General features: G+C 42.4%; 4 protein-coding genes across 4 annotated transcripts; 1 reads left to right on the forward strand and 3 right to left on the reverse strand.

Annotated features, from left to right (window-relative positions):
* Positions 1 to 31: 31 nt before the first annotated feature.
* On the reverse strand, positions 32 to 1672 carry EAE97_008565 (uncharacterized protein; the record flags this gene model as incomplete). Its single annotated transcript, XM_038879080.1, has 1 exon — positions 32 to 1672. The coding sequence occupies one exon, from the start codon at positions 1670 to 1672 to the stop codon at positions 32 to 34; it is 1641 nt and encodes a 546-aa protein (XP_038730162.1).
* A 5671-nt stretch (positions 1673 to 7343) lies between these two features.
* EAE97_008566 (uncharacterized protein) lies at positions 7344 to 9887 on the reverse strand (the record flags this gene model as incomplete). The annotated part of the gene is made up of 1 exon (XM_038879081.1): positions 7344 to 9887. The coding sequence occupies one exon, from the start codon at positions 9885 to 9887 to the stop codon at positions 7344 to 7346; it is 2544 nt and encodes an 847-aa protein (XP_038730163.1).
* A 1693-nt stretch (positions 9888 to 11580) lies between these two features.
* EAE97_008567 (uncharacterized protein) lies at positions 11581 to 13783 on the reverse strand (the record flags this gene model as incomplete). The annotated part of the gene is made up of 6 exons (XM_038879082.1): positions 11581 to 11631; positions 11748 to 11832; positions 11888 to 11999; positions 12129 to 12735; positions 12783 to 13521; positions 13635 to 13783. 6 exons carry the CDS (start codon positions 13781 to 13783, stop codon positions 11581 to 11583), a joined length of 1743 nt encoding a protein of 580 aa, XP_038730164.1.
* A 400-nt stretch (positions 13784 to 14183) lies between these two features.
* Positions 14184 to 15799, forward strand: EAE97_008568 (uncharacterized protein; the record flags this gene model as incomplete). Its single annotated transcript, XM_038879083.1, has 2 exons — positions 14184 to 14278; positions 14530 to 15799. The coding sequence occupies 2 exons, from the start codon at positions 14184 to 14186 to the stop codon at positions 15797 to 15799; spliced, it is 1365 nt and encodes a 454-aa protein (XP_038730165.1).
* Between the last annotated feature and the right edge of the window lie 893 nt (positions 15800 to 16692).

Below are 16692 nucleotides of genomic sequence, written 5' to 3' on the forward strand. Positions count from 1 at the left end.
CGCAAAATCTCTACTCTCTACTCTCTTTGCTCTAGATCATGAAATCGCTAACTCGAGTTTCCCGATCACCGCGCTTACCCTCAGGGCGAGCAACATGTGATTTTCGTGTGAAAGGATTTTCTTGTGGGTCAGGACGTCGATGATGCGGTGCGTGCTTTTGTTTGGGTTTATTCTCGTTCTCGTGTCTCGTAGTACGAGGAGAAGGCGGCGAAGGTGATGCTCGTGGATTCTCATAATGGCTTCCGCGATAGGCAGGTCGATTGTTTCTCGCTGGCGGATCTGCAAATGGATTTGTGAAACGAGGTTTGTCTTCTTCGGATTCGGATTGAGCGGCGGCATTCTCTGGGGTTCCGACGAGTTGTCGATAGGCGCTGGCGCGCTCTTCGGCTTCGACTCCGGAGTAGGAAAGTTGAGAAGTGTTGTATACGCTGCGGGAATAGAGCGTTGGACTTCTTTCCTTGATAGGTCTAGAAGCGTTGTGAAAGAAGCCGTCTGAGAAGACTACGGTATCGCGGAAAGCGGCGTGGACTCCTTCTGCCGGATGTGATTCTTGACTTGATGCGTTTGCGAGAGATGTTCTCGACATCATGTTTGCATAGAAATCTATAATTTCGTTCTCAATATCTCCGTCTTCGTCTTTATCATCTTCAGCAAAATCGTGTCCAAGAAGTGTTTGGGCCTCGCTATCTCTGTCGAAAGGATTATGATTTCCAGCCAAGCGTTCTCGTCGAGCGTCTCTTCGAAGTGTCTGAAGATGTTTGCGACATCGAGTGATTTCTCTTCCCAGACCTTGAGATTCATGCGTTAAGCCTTCAGAATCTCCTTGCCATGATGCCCATGCACGGACTACATCGATCCAGCCACCCATTTGCTTGTTCTTCTTTCTGCGGCCCCAGATCGAGGCAAAGAGATCGCGGATGATGTATCGATCGCCTCCGATGGTGGCGAGAATACAGGCTTCGCAACTGGATGTTACGCGTTCGTAGCGTGGGTCGCACGGCTGCACTTGATATGCTTGACGATAGAATTCGGGCTGCATCCAGATGCTATTAAGCATTTTCATTCGAAGAACGAATTCTTGAACATTGACCGGCAATTGTTCGAGAGGGACGTCGGCAGTAAGTCGTCGGAGACGAGTGGTGCATTCTGCGGTTAGCTCTAAAAAGATCTTGCGGATGAGATACGGGTTTAGAGGTTTGTGGACGTCGCATAGCACGGCTTTGGTTTCGCCTAGACGAAGCGAAGATAGGGATGCGGCGACGCGGGAGATGAGGCCGCTGGATTTGGGGTGCAGGAGAGGTGGGGGGAAGGTTTGTATGAGGACTGCTTGGTTGCGGAGCCAGGAGTCGGTGGGGAGAGTACCGGGGAGTCGGGCCAAGAGTTGCGTGAGGAGATCGAGGGATGTGGCGGAAAACTCGTGCAGAGAACCGCTTGGGGAAGGGATGTTGATTTTTCCCTGCATGGTGGTGCGCGGTTGCGGGAGGAGGGGGTCGAGAAACTTCTGCATGGCTGCGAGGGTTTCGGGGTGGGTTGTTTGGCGGCTCGGTTTTCGGTGTTTGAATGGTGATGGTGATTGAATTGTAAACTGGGTGTGGATGGTGGGTAGTTCGGTCTGCTGAATCTCCTCTTCCATTCTGGAATTGGAATCGTCTTTGTAGTTTGATAATAGCATTGTTTTGCATTTCTTCTAGAAGATTACATCTTCTTTGTCTTGCTTGTTTGATTCATGTAACCCCTTTTTCCTTTGTTGGAGAAATTGTTTGGAGGGGAGATTCTCTGGGTGCTGAGCATTGTTTCCTCCTGCTTTCTTTGTATGTTTCAAGATTCTTTGTGCTGAGAATATAAGAGAACATTGTTTAAATTAATTTATTTGAATCTCTTGTGATGAGAGAATCCTATTGTATCTGTTCTTTCATAAAACAGATGATGGACAATCCATACAAAGAACCTCGATTTCCTTGTTCTCGGCATATAAAAACCTCCTCTCCCCATCTCCCTCTCAATCTCCATTCCCTCAAGCACAGCACAGCACAGCACAGCACAGCTTCCAATCTCCAACATCGACAACCCCCTCCGACGAAAAGAACCATGCCCTTCCACATCCCCCCCCTCCGCACCCTCTCCCTCTCATCCCTCTCATCCAAGCGATCTAAGCGATCCAAGCGATCCAAGCGATCCCAACGCACCAAACCCCCCTCCCTCACCCGCAAACAAACCCGCACCATCGGCACCCAAACTACTCTCACCCGCACGCACAGCTCGCGCTGGACACAAACACCTCACAGATACATTTCGTTTCATGAGGAGCATGGGGTGCGGCCGCCAAAGAAGAGCAGATTCGTGTGGCCGGCTTGGTATGCGGTACTTGGGGGAGTGGTGCTCGGGTGGTTTTGTACGAGGGAGTGGGTTTGGTGGTGGTGAGGAGAGGGTTGGTGAAGTGGTGAGGTGGTGAGTATTTTTTTCTCTTTTCTTTGGTTGGGTTGAGTTTTGAAGGTTGAGTGTTGATTTGATTTGATTTGATTTGATTTTTGGAGGTGTGAAAGATCACATTGCATTAATCACCTCTTTCTTTCTTTCTTTTCCCTTTCCGTTCTCTCTCTTTTCTCCCTAAGAAATGGATACGAGACATCCCCCCAAAAATCAAAAATCAAGAAATCTGTTCCTTCAGAGATATAATATAAGTTTGTAAGTTTTCTTTCCGTCCCCTGTCTTTGCTAATCGTTTTGTAGGTATGTTTTTTTTCTTTCGTTTCTTTCGTTTTGGTTCTGTTTTTTTTTGGTACATAGGTAAATTTTCCCTTGCTCTCCCTTTTCTGCTAATCGTGTATATAGTGGTCATTATTTTTTAAGTTCGTTTTATTATTATTTATTGGTTCGAAAGGTTAGGTAGGTTAATTTGTTCTCCCTATTTTCGCCGATTTTGTATAGGTAAGTCATTCTTCTCAAATCAGAAATAGCAAATTTAGGTAAGTAATTCTTCTCCCGTTGTTAGCTAATCGAGTATAGGTATTTTTACTCTCATATTCTGGAATTCAAAGATTCAGGTAAGTCGCTCTCCCGGTATTGCTAATTGTATATATAGTCATCCCCTCCCACTGCTCGCTAATCGAGTATGGGTATCCTCACTCTCTTCACATATTCCTAACTACGACTTGAAGATACAGGTAAGTCACTTCCTCTCCCTTTGTTCGCTAATCGAGTATATATTTCCTTTTTCTTTTCCATTTTTCCTCTATTAAAATTTCAGGTAAGTCACTCCCAACCCCATTTTTCTAATTTTGTATTGGCAGTATAATCACGATTTCATTCTTTCAATCCTGATACAGACAAAAACACAGGTAAGTCACTCTTTTTCCCCGTCTTGCTAATCGAACTTGTTGGTATAGTATAGCATTACACTTTTCAAATATCCAACTCAGTTATACACTGCCATCTAGCTTTAAGGGATGAATTCTAGGTAAGTCTTTCTCCCTTTCCCATTTTCGCTAATCAAATCTGTAGGGTTTTATTTTATTATTATTTTTTTCTATTCTTAGAATACAGAGATACGGGTACGTCACTTCTTTTCCTTCTGTTTGCTAATCAGAGATATAGGCACACTGCGCAGTTATGAGATAACACTTCAGGCACGTCACTCCCTCCTCCCTTTATCGCTGATTGGGCTTATAGTTGTATCGTCTTTCCAGTCTACAAGCAATCCGAATGGCAAATTTATCTCCGATTTAGATTAAATCAAGCAAGTCATTCCTCCCCCTTTTAGCTAATTGTTTAGCTAAATTCAACCTTTTCTCTTAACATACGAAGACTCATTATATAAGAGACATTCAGATGAGTTGCTTCGCTTATCTCCGTGGGTTTTAATAATCACGCATATTAGGCTACTTGTTCAAATGTTGCATACACCAGTGGGTGATTGTATCATCTCCTACCCACCTGCATCTCACTGCGCTAATCGACAATACAGGTAAACTCAATCTTATCTGCTTCAAACTCCCTCATGTTCTAGTACTCATACTCGGCAGAGACAAGTCCGAGAATAAAGTTGCTATACAGGCAAGTTCACCTCCACCTTTTTCATATTTTTCGCTAACCAATAATTTTAGGTAGGTAAGCGAAATATCCTTCTTCACAGTCCCTCATACTTAACAACTCATAAGTATGATCCTACAGGTAAGTCATTCCCTCCCTTTCAACCAACTAACTACCTAACTTCACAGATAGACCCATCTTCTTTTCTTTTAACTTTCGATTTCTCAAATCGGAATTAGAATGTCGATAATAAAATACATTTCAAAACTAAAAACAAATTCTTGTGTGCTGTTAGGTGAAGTAGATGTACCCGTGAAGTCATCATTAATATGAAAATAATATCACTATAAATTGGAAGTTTCATGGTTCCTCAAAATCAAAGGGATATAGTTTGTGAGTTGAGTTGATATTTGGTTACCACATAAGCAGAAAGTGAACACTATCCACCAAGTAAAGCGAAGTGATTGGAGTCAACCATACACCCACCCCTTATATCTCAATCTCCTCCATCTACATCCCCCAAATCTCAATTTCCAAGATTCTTATCTCTTACCCAGGCATGTAACGAATCCTGGATGATCCCCCCTAATCCACACTAAAATCATGCTAAACAAGAAAGCGAGCTTAAAAAGCGTAATTTAAGCTTCTAGATCCTTTCTTCTCAATTCACCTACTAGATATCTTGTTTCTTCTCTTATATCCTTATCTCTTATCCAGATTTGCAACAAACACTACAACAATCCCTCAAGTTCTGAAGATCTGTTGTAGGTAGGTAGGTAATTTTTGACGAGACTGGCTCAGGCGATGAACCTCGTTAGGGTTTTCGACTACTGAATTACCTAGTATTTCTAATTTTTCGGAAGCGATACTTCTCTCCATCATCTTCCTTATACTCATTAATTTACTATTATACTTGAATTCTCATGTGTAAAGCCCAAAATGTACCTCCAGATTTAATGCAGCAGACCAGATACCTTTACTCGAAAGTTTATATCTTGTCTCTGAATCATAGGATTACGCAGGTGTAGTTTAGTGTATCTACAACATAAATAAATCAAAAATCTCTAGCACCTGTACTTGAGTCAATATCTAATCTACCCTATCTCAAGTCTCACAACACTCCACCTATCGAGACAAATATTAATGGGTTATGTAATATATTCTTTGTCGGCCTAGAACCTCTGAGCATACATTCAACAACCTCAACTTCTGTTTTGAACTGCCCCATTACAAATCATCATCATCATCATCCAGCTCGAATCCCTCTCAATCCCACTCTCAGAATTCTCGTTAAGATATATATACATTCAAAACCATGATCTCATCTATTCATCCATCCCGCCAACTCCAGCAACCACAACCAGGTATGCAATAGTCCGTATTGCAGTCCAACAATATAAAGCTATGGATATATCAACAGCAATGAGAAATATGGACATAGTTCAATGTTCCAACGAAATTCAACATCTCATACAATCTAAATATTCCAATTGATATAGAGATTTGCAATTTTCATTCTTGGACTGCAGTCCGGATTTTTGAACACCTGACCACAACCATCTCTCTTCATAAAATACGAAATTCGCCAAATACCATAAATGGAAGGAACGAGAGAAAGCACGCTAGGCGTCAAGTATTTCCTACTGCACTAGCGAAATCACACGAACCTCACTTTCCACCTTCATTTTCAGCTTCAGTTTTTCCTTTTCGTTAACTTCATTACTAGGGATGTGTTATCGAATTTACACATGCACAGAACAATCATCTAGATTGTATAGTAATCGACCTATAACGAATCCAATTGCAGCTACGTGGCCTATTTTTCAAAAGAAGGGAGCGATAAAGAGGAGGGGACTCAGGCACCGTTGAGAACGAAGACGAAGGAGACTCAAAACCGTAAGAACTTCTGTACAATGACTGTGAGTTGATATTCATCTCTTCTAATCCCACCGATTGAACCAAACTCACCAGCTCCCAGGCAGACAACTTTCACTCCGGTAATTTCAAAGAAGAAAATACAACTTGTTGAGGACTCTGAGAAGAAGTATTGAAAAGATGCTTTATGCAACAATGGTAAAGATGGTTGTATTAAAAACAAAGGTATTTCCTGCTCCCAATGATAATCATTACAGTTGGCTCATCGCTGGGTATAGCATGTCAAATTCGAATGAGACGATATAAGGCCATCATATCGATATCGATGACCGAAAGCGAGAAGATAGCACAGAGAGCAAAACGTGTGATTGTACAACAGAAAAGCTTAGCAAAACGTAGCGATACAAAAAAAAAGAAGCAGATTTGAAGCATCGTAGAGAAATGAATCGCGAGAAAGCAAAGGTTAGAACAGAAGAGGAGTGGCAAGAACGAGGAGATTATGCAAATGGATGGAAAGCGGCTGAGAGAGACAGACAAAGTAATCTGGTCGATGACCTCCGTGGTGATTATGAGCGGATGACGGTTAAAAGTTGGGGTCAGAATTTAGTTGTTGTGGGGAAATTGGGAAGTTTGGAAGTTTGGGGATATAGATAATGGAGATGCTCACAAACAACCACCACGTCCTAATAAGGAGAGAAAAGAAAACAAAAGAGAGTAGCCGTCCAGTAATAGCCTGCTAAATCTTAAGATAATGAATTTATCTATATTACCTAGGTATTTTGCTAGATCTGTATTCTGCTAGATTTGGATATTAAGAGTTTCTAGTTTCTAGTTTCTAGTTTCTAATTTCAAGTTAGTCTGCTATACTATACCGATAATCCTCACCCAATTCATTCCCACTCACGAATGAAAAGAAAAAGCACGTACATCAAGACTCAACAGAGAAAGCTCAGCTCCCAGCTCCCAGCTCCCAGCTCTCAGCCCCAAAAAGCCATCATCAGAAAAGCGGCTCACCCCGCCGATCAAAAGAAGCGAATACCCACCTACCTACCTACCTATCTTGGCTCACCACCGCCCTTTGAATCGAGTCTAGATCTATTATTTGATTTTGTATATAAGCCTCACCGAATAAAAAAATGAAATCTTATTCATGCAAGTAAAACTTTGAATTTCGGATATTCATTATTCTTTCTCCGCTTGTAAATCATAATTCTTAATATATTTCATTCTTTCCCGCGTTCCGACTGCCATTCCCTCATATCTATTCTCTTCGCTCCCCTTAAAAGTGTATTCGCCATTCCATGCATGCATGCGTACAATCATCCATCCACCCATCCATCCATCCCAAACCCCCCAAAATACAATAAAAATATAACTCAACGCTCTACTCCCCAATCAACAAACCAACTCGCCCATTCATTTGCTTTTCCCCACAAAACTCTACCTCTTTAAATCCTTAACCTTAATCTCTCCACCTCCTCTCCCAGTCTTTCCTTTGCCATTTCCATATCCTTCTACCCCCATCTCTCGCATAGCTTGCTCAACCATATGTACAGCCTCTATACATACATCACCACCGTTCCTCCAAGCTCTGAGCGTTACACCTTGTCCATCAAGAATGTCTTTTGAGCGCTTCCAACGGCGTCTCCAGAGATCGAATTTTTTGTTTGCTGGTGCTCCACTGGATGTTCGGTGAAATTCATCGTCTGATGAATCAGGGGAGCTGGATATTGAAGAATTAATGGTAGATTTTCGACTTGGGAGAGGCGGTGGTCCATTATTTGATGATGGACTATATGATGGATCGAATGCAGGTTGGGGCCTTGGATTCGATTCACCCATGCCTGGTATATAAGATCTCATTTCTGGAAGATTGTTATAGGTCTCTGTAACTTTATGACGAGCACTAGATATATAACCTTCACTAGATGATTCTGATAACTCTGCACTACTTTGTGCCTGCTTCAATGGATGATTATTTACACTGCCATGGATAGCACCTGAACGACGAGGTTTTGGTGGTGGTGGTGGAGTATTTTGCTTTGGAGGTTCGGATGATTCGGGTGGAACCATTGTGATTGTACTTGCTCCACGAAGGGATAATGGCTTAGAAGGTCGAGGTGGAGGAGCTTTCCCATCATTGGCGGATTTTCGTCGTGGAACATTTGGTACTTCCATCTCTGACATAGATCGAGGTACTACTTTCCTATGAGATTTATGTATTGGCTCGTTCTCAGGCTCATCTCCGAAATCAATAAGGGTTCCCATTGTTGGACCATTACTGGTCTGGAGTTTAGTTTCCGAGGGCACTCTGGGAGGCAAAGATGGTCGTTTCTCTGATAGCTCAGATTTACTAAATGTAGATGATCTCCTGCTATCAATGGATTGCGTCCGAGATTGTGTTCGAGATTGAGGTTCAAACCTTCGACGGTCTCCGCTGAGTGGGCCCAATGCAGGATCAAAGAAACCTATATCTTCAGGTGTTGTGACATCTCTGATAAAGATACCCAGGATCTTCCCCGGATTTGCTAAAACGACATCGGTATAGACTTCTAAATCTGCTTCACCACTATCTCCAATCAAAATGAATTTCCTTTCCGGAAAATCTCGCATGATCTTCTCAAGGGTACCCTTCTTTCTTTCTGCAACAGGTTCAAAAATACCCTGAAGCATCCCGCTGTATTGTTTTAGGTGATAAGATCCAGGCGGTAGCCCTGCTTTTCTGAAAAAGCTCACCAAGACTGGAAACAATTGCCAAGGTGAATTGGATACATAGTGTACCCCAACACCCATATCATACATTGTGTTATACCATTCCCTGACACCTTCAATTGTGAGATCAGCAAATTCACGAATGAAGACATTTCTGAAAATCTCTCTTGATCCTGCACCAATTGAAGAGTGCTTGATTGTATCGTCAACATCAGTAATGAGACTAACTCCTTTTGGTTCTGTAATTTTGACTTCTTCAATTGCTGAAAGGTTTTCGGAAGCCAACACTCTAACATGTGTGGGAACAAACTCTAAAGCGGCTCGCATAATGAAATGGCCTGCTTCGTTTGTTTCTATTGTTCGCGATGAAGAATTCTTCTCATCATAAAAGAAAACCGTAATTGCTGTTTCAACCTTTGGATTCGTAAGGAATGGTCTTAATCGTGCCATCAAATGAGCGTTTGCTGTTAATAGTTCCGCTTGGGTCATCTCGGATGGTTGGTTCCATGATGTGCGTTTTGTTAGACGACTTGGAGCAGGTGATGACTCTGGTGATACCCGTGAACTGCTGCCCCGCTGCCTACCGCGTTCACTATAGATACTATCACCATCCGATTCCCGTTTTGGCTTTTCACTATAGTCACCCCGTAGTGCTGCCTCCTCCTCCCCTCGACCCTTTTTCAATATCTGTTCTGCTTCTCGGGCAATCTTCTCCTCATCACGCCTCTGTTCGAGTTCTCTATGTTTTGCTCTTAATGAATTTGAATCCGGACTGGTCTCTCGAGAACCAGATTTTGGTGCTGGGATCCCACTTAACTGGCGTGCAAGACCAATGAGTAACCTGTTCTTTCTTGTCATAGGTCCTCTATGAGGAGAGTAAAGCCATCCCCTAACATCCACATCAACTATAGCCCTATCATCCTCATATTTTTGCCATTCCCTCGCCCAATATTCCGCATCTCCGGGTTCGTTCAATTTAGGATTCATGTTGGCATTTTCAAAAAATGGTTTCTCTTTGGTATGTCTCCGCGCATATGATGGAAATAATATCATTTGTTCATCGCCATGAGAAACAATAGATACATCCGGAAATGAACCTGGTATTCCATGTTCATCGTCATCTAATCCACTACTCCCGCCCCATTTCTCCGAGTATGATTGTTGATACGATTGACGAAGTTCGTTTGCAGCTTTCAAATACCCTGCCAATTTCCCCCTCTTTCCCCCTCGTTTTTTATCCTCCCCGTATCCATCTGCGACATAGCCAGACATCGAATTGGATGATGGGTTCAGCTTTCTAGAAGCCGTCGCATTGTCTTTAGAACCGCCACCGAAGAATCTTCTCACTGGTCTTCCAAGAATTTGAAAGGCAGTTTTCCCAGCAGCTCTCTTTCTCTTTCGGTTTAACTGAGTCCTGACTATGTAATTATAGATTCGTGATTGTGCGCCGAGTTTGTAGGATGGGAATGTTTCGAATCTGAAATTTGCAAAGCGCTGGCGGATAGTCTGCCGAGAGTGTGGAAATAGGTATCGGAGAAAAGATGTCCTACGATGAGGATTACCTGTTCGACGAAATGAAGGAGGAGCCACGATAAATGTGCGAGGCTGTCAGCCTGAATGATGTTGAGTGCTGTGGAGACGTTCCAGTCCTTTTACCTAGGTAGTTGGGTCGGTGTTAAAAGGAACAAGCTAATAATAAATAGCAAACCCAAGCCTGCTTATTATTTATGTTATGATCTGACAATACTTACTGGGGTTATGAGGAAAAATAAGGGCTGAGATTTTGATCAATTGTTTTTCATTGTACGAGTGAATAATTAAACATTGACGAACTTGGAATTATAAAGTTAACCCTAGGTAGGTAGGTAGGTAGGTAGGAAGAAAAGGTACCAGTTGAGCCAGTATCAAATGATCCATGTGCCAAGAGCCATCAAGATGGGAATTTGGGAATTTGGGCATTTGGTCATTTCCTCAATATTTTCATACTTGGTTATCTACGAGAAGACGTCCTTACTATCATTGTCCTAGCTTTATTACTTGCTTACCTTACCTTACCTCCTTGGGTCCTTGGGTCCTTGGGTATCCATTATCCATGGATTTCATAGGAATTACATCCTACGTCACTTTTGGAAAAGGCGGTGCACCCTGTCCTGTTCAGCCCAGCCCTACAATCAAAATAAGGTTAACCGATTTACAAGTCAAGTAGATTTACTACTACCAAGATATAAAGATAAAGGTATACCGGTATAATAATGATAATGATAATAAGTGATATATATACCTAGGTAATACATCTACATACAAAGTATAGACAGAATAAACAGAATAAGCAAATAGATATGAAACTTTCTCTCTCACAACCATCACACAGAAACAAATATACCATCAAATCTAGAATCGATCGTCTTGGGGTGAGACACGTAGTCTCGCAATCTGAATTGTATTGATTTCTTAAAATACATAGTCATCTATGTAGTCATGTCATTTGAAAATGACCCAGACTAATTCTCGCGGCATCTTTCAACCAATGCTTGCTGTCGTGTCAATTTCATTTGACAAACTCCCCCCTTTCCCTTTCCCTCGACCCTCAATAAAGTGAAGCAATAGCCTCTAAGAACGCCGGTGCCGGATTATTTTCAGGAGGATCTGCCCTTTCAATTTGCCTCAACACTGTACCCAGGCCTGAATGTGAATTTTCATTATTACGGCTTTACCCCGAAGGAATATCAAGGAAGTAGGTGATACTTAAAGATTTACTTAATGAAATAATTGAATGAATGAATGTGTTGATGCGAACTGCCTCAGGTCAGTAAGTTATTAAGTTGGTCGTTTTTCCGTTTTTTTCTTCTTCTTTTCAAATCCGATTATATGATCGCAATGATCGAAAGCTAATGTAGAGCAAGCCTGTCGTTAGATACCATCAATGACAGTAGAGTAAGAGAGGATATGGTTCCACACTGAATCATTATCCAGCAGCAACTACCTGCCGTCTCTTTGTGGATGCATTTTCAACGTCCTAGATAAATTGTTAGTAATGCTTGGAATGATTCTGAGAAAAATCCCAATCAAAAATGAGATCTTCCGCCTTTAACCTTGGGCCATATCCCGAACGAGGGATTGGCTTTAACATACATCTGCTGAAGCACGCTTCTTTTTCTTTTGAGAACGAGTTGGCTTGACCTCGCCTTCAGTAAAGACGTCGTCTGGAAGGTCGCAGCTATGAATCATAAATCAGTATTTCTCATCATCTGATTCAACAAAGGGGCACAAACTTTCGAGTGTTAACGACAGATAAAGTCATAAGCTCTTCGTTATACTTCTCCCAACCTCTACACACTCGCTTAAACTCATCAACACACCATGCAAGATCGAGCGATTTAGCGCCTAAGATTGTTAGTAGCTGGGCCTCGGAATATATCATAGAAGCTTGTAATTAGAATGCATGTTCCAAATATCATAATCGTGACAGCAGTAAGATCGCTCATAAATGTGAGGTGATGGTGGTTCACTTACCTTCGCGAAGCTCGAGGCCGATATAAAATGTTGTTGTGTAAACTAATGATTCCTTTTTCTCAGATTCGGATTTTGGTGCATCTCCATTCTCATCCTTGACTTCCCCAGTCTGGTCCTTTACCGCAATTCCTAAGTCTGTATCATGAGATGGGTCCGTAGTCACTGCTGGGATTTCTTTGATCTGGTATTGTAGATTGCCCTCTTTTACCGCTTCGATTTCGTCCTCGGAACTGCATTTGTGAACTCGTTCGAATCCCTTGTTGAATGGATGTGCCAACGCGATTGATTCGTGGTTTTCTACATTAGAAACTAAAAGTCTAACTTTTGATTCAACCAAACCAGCCCAGATAAGTTGAGCCGCGGTTGTAGTACTGGCGGAAATGACGGAGAGGTAGTATTTGTAGTTTTTGGTGAAAAATGTGTGTTTGACGAACAAGTCTTTCCAGGATGCTTTGCCCATCATAATTCTATCCGTGATATTTCCTCCACGAGCAAGTTCCCGACAGATGATCTCTTTGGTTGATTTTGTTATATTATGAGTAGCACACATAGAGGGATATGAAGGGGTAATGATTGGCATGAGATGGTAACCGTCGCCTTTGTAAACCTATCAAAGTCAATTAAACCCGAGTATGTTGCAGGAGAAAAACTTACTCTTGGATTCCAGACACGAACGTTAAGCTTACCACCTTTAATTGCCTGCAGTAGGACTGGTTGCGGCCACTGCCACTGAGACATGATACGGAAAAATTTGAGGATGACTGTAGAAGCGGTAGCTTGTGGATATAATTGACATACTCTAGCCACCAGCATGGCCCAGGCGACACCTCCAGGGAAACCCATAATGTTTGCATAGATAGCTCGTCTCTGCGCCCAAAGTTTAACTCCCCTTAGAGCAGTTCTGAATACTGCCTTTTCCGGTACCAAATTCAAGATATCATCGGTAACTCGCGTTCCATTCAGAGAGCGTAAGCCGGCTTCATCCAAACCCGCCAATAAGTTGTCGTCATTCAAGCTTAGGGACCTTGAAATTTGAGAAAGTACTTCGATACGTGCGAAGATCAAATCGATGCTGATGCCGGAATATTCAAACTTAATAATTGGGACGAATGCATCTGGAACAGGCGTTAGGTCTGTAATAGCTCCCTCTGGCGCCAATTCAACGAGAAGATCTGGGAAAAGTTCGAAATATTCTTCGCGGGAAACGTTCTTGGGTACGACAACCAGAGTATCGATATCAGAGCCAGGTCCATAAACACCAAGTCGAAAACTACCATATGTAAAGATTCTACCGCCGGCATTGTTGACAATATTCTCCGGTAGGTTCTGCTTTCTGCAAACTCGTTTTACAAATTCTTCGGTGATGGATTGTAAAGAAGCAAGGACGGTGGATCTGCGCAAAATGTATGTCAGTAATGAAATAGATAAGAATGAAGCAAGATGTTCCGAGATATGATTGATCTGCGGATTTGAAAGAAACAGAAAATAATAATCGCAACCACATACCTCTTTTCGGTATCAGCGCGACTTTCAAAAAGATTCTCTTTTGTCATTTCGTCAATCAGCGCATCAGTTGCTTGCTTCTCAGCATCCGTTGGAAGCGCGGTAGATAAAGGCGGAGTGATGCCCAATTGCCTGGGGGCTGCAGCTGCCATTTTGATGAAGATACCGAGACTGAAAGCTTTGAACTGGCTTCCAAGGCTGTCGAGATGAACAGCTTAAAATTAATATTGGTATCAATGTTTGGTTGTTTGGTTGTCTTGTTAAAGAAGATTGATAGAAAGTCAAACGCCGGCGCGACCATAAATTGGTCTACTATCATGCATAAGCGAACTATTTATTTTAGGTTCACTTGGAAAGCTTCACCCCCACTTGTACCATGAGAAGCGGGAACTAGAATAGTTTCCCTGTGCCTACCTAAGCAAGTGAATAATACTGTACACCGTACCTTCCTTGTATTCACTTGATGAAGATCCTAATCTTTTAATATCTCTAAACTTCATTTTCTTGATAAAAACAATTATCGAAGGTTTATGAAGAGATTAAACGTACGAGATGGCCGATTCTAATAATGCTTGGGAGGGCAACGAGGAAACTCAAAATGATCCTGATGAGAAGAGAGTGCTTCATCAAGCCTTGGATTCTTTCTAGTAAGGATAGTTCTATTTGATGACGGCATCTTTGAGTCCGATAAGAAGATGGGATCCGGCTAGAATCGTAACACCACCTAATTCATGGGACTATCAAGCGAGTTCTATCTGTGCCATGTTAGGGGGGACCTGTACGTGTTCGGTGAGCACGGGAGCCGATGAAATATGATATATGCATGCTCATTGATATACACATATGTCTCTTCTTATTACCACACAAATACATGTACTCTTATTGACATACACACTAGCCACTACCAAAAGACCGCTCACTACAACACCACTCATCTACGAAGACAAGCCTTCTACGCCTTACCTCGAGCTCACTGGGAACTTCTCGCATCACCACCCATTAATTACCTAGATACCTTAATAGCCGTCGACGACGCTATAGATCAAAATGCCGAACTCTCAGAAGCCATCTTATCAGCGGCCCTCCCATCCTTCAATCTTCCCTATCCCTCTTCAAACTTCAACCCTTCCACCAAATCTCCCGATGATTTCCGAGGTACAGCAACCTCAGGTGATCTCGAAAAGGCCCGAAGTACCCTCCGGCAAATGTATCGAGACTGGTCTTCCGAAGGAGCAGTCGAACGCGAAGCATCCTACCGCCCTGTAATCCGCGCCCTCCAAGACGAAAAAGCTAGATCCTCTCCCCTCAAACGCAATATGCGCGTCCTAGTTCCAGGCGCAGGTCTTGGACGTCTAGTATTTGATCTTTGTATGCAAGGGTTCGACGTCGAAGGCAATGAAATTAGTTATCATCAACTTCTTGCCAGCGCCTATATTCTCAATTTCTGTCCCCAAAAGGAAAATCATACTATTTTCCCTTGGGTTCATTCCTTCTCCAATCACAAAACTCGAAGCAATCATCTCCGATCCGTCAAAATCCCAGATGTTCACCCAGGAGATGCGTTAAACTCCAACCCACAAGCAGGAGAAATGACAATGAGTGCCTCCGATTTCCTCCTCTTATATGGTGATGAAGAACGTGCCGAATCTTTCGACGCAGTAGCCGCTGTCTTCTTCCTTGATACAGCTCCAAACATCATCCGCTATCTCGAAGCTATTCGCAACTGCCTCAAACCTGGCGGCATACTCATAAATATGGGACCACTCCTCTGGCATTTTGAAAACAATCCTCCTGGTTCCTCTACCCCTCCATCATCAAAACAACCTAGCGATCAGATTCAGGATCATGGTATTGCCGATCCTGGAAGCATCGAACTTACAAACTCAGAAGTACTGCTTCTACTTCCTAAATTGGGGTTTGAGGTCCTTACTTCCTCGACTGATTTAAGAGCGCCCTACATTCAAGACCCAGATTCCATGCTACAAAATACTTATTCGGCTAGTTTTTGGGTGGCGAGGAAGAGCGAGGAGAGAGGAAATTCGAATCATGGACATGCACAGCCACGCGATAATGGTATGCAAGAAGGAAAACATGAACATGGTATCCCAGCCATAATTCGAGAAGAGGACGAAGAAGGAATTGAAGAAGCACCGGCAGGCTGGGTATAGATTTTTCTGCTTGCGTTGTAAATAAAGATCTTATGAGTAAATGAGCGAGAGTTAAGAAAGAGCTAGGTAGACCGATGATAAGATATACAGAAAACCTTCCAGAGATCGAATAACACATGAGCATACAAGATTGATAGTATCAAAAACCCAGATCTGATTTAGTGAGCCTGTATCCAGCTCGTAGGCTTTGATATCTAATTCACCTTGGGAAATATAATCCAATGTAGATCCGTATGATTTCCTGATCCTCGCAATCAAATGAAATAGCCAATATAAAGTAGAGCTAGTAATTATTCATCGACCATTCCCCTTTTCCTTTCCTTCACAAGATCAGAAAGACACCAATTGACAATTCTATTCAGTCATATGAATCAAGTGATCGGATTCCATATAGATAGTATATGAATTGAACCCATCATCTCCTCCAACGTACTGTCCCTCCCCTTCTTTCATCACATCTCTTCGTCTACGAAGGAAGGGCGTGGAATGCCCCCCTCTCTCTTACCCATCCTCTAGCATCAACAGGTCTTAGCGATTGCACAACACTAATACGGCAAATTGAACTAGATACTAGGTATATATATGCAAAAAACTCTATTATATCCAGAACAGAAATCATATAATCTTTATAGTACAGAATGGCCTTCCCCAAAACCAAAAATACCTTAACACGATAAATTTCTCGCAATCTATAAAGCATTTCACATTCCCTCTCCCTCTATTACCTTTCCCCCCTCACAACCACCCAACAAACCCTCAAAACAACAAAACAACAAAACCATTCAAACACAGACAACGAATCACAAAGAGTAAAGATCGTGCTAATCTACTAATTCCATTGCATACGTATATCCATATTCAAACATTTATCCAAACAACTATCTCATGCATCA

The sequence above is a fragment of the Botrytis byssoidea genome (assembly GCF_014898295.1).
Source record: "Botrytis byssoidea strain MUCL 94 chromosome Unknown BBYS_018, whole genome shotgun sequence".
NCBI classification, from domain to species: domain Eukaryota; kingdom Fungi; phylum Ascomycota; class Leotiomycetes; order Helotiales; family Sclerotiniaceae; genus Botrytis; species Botrytis byssoidea.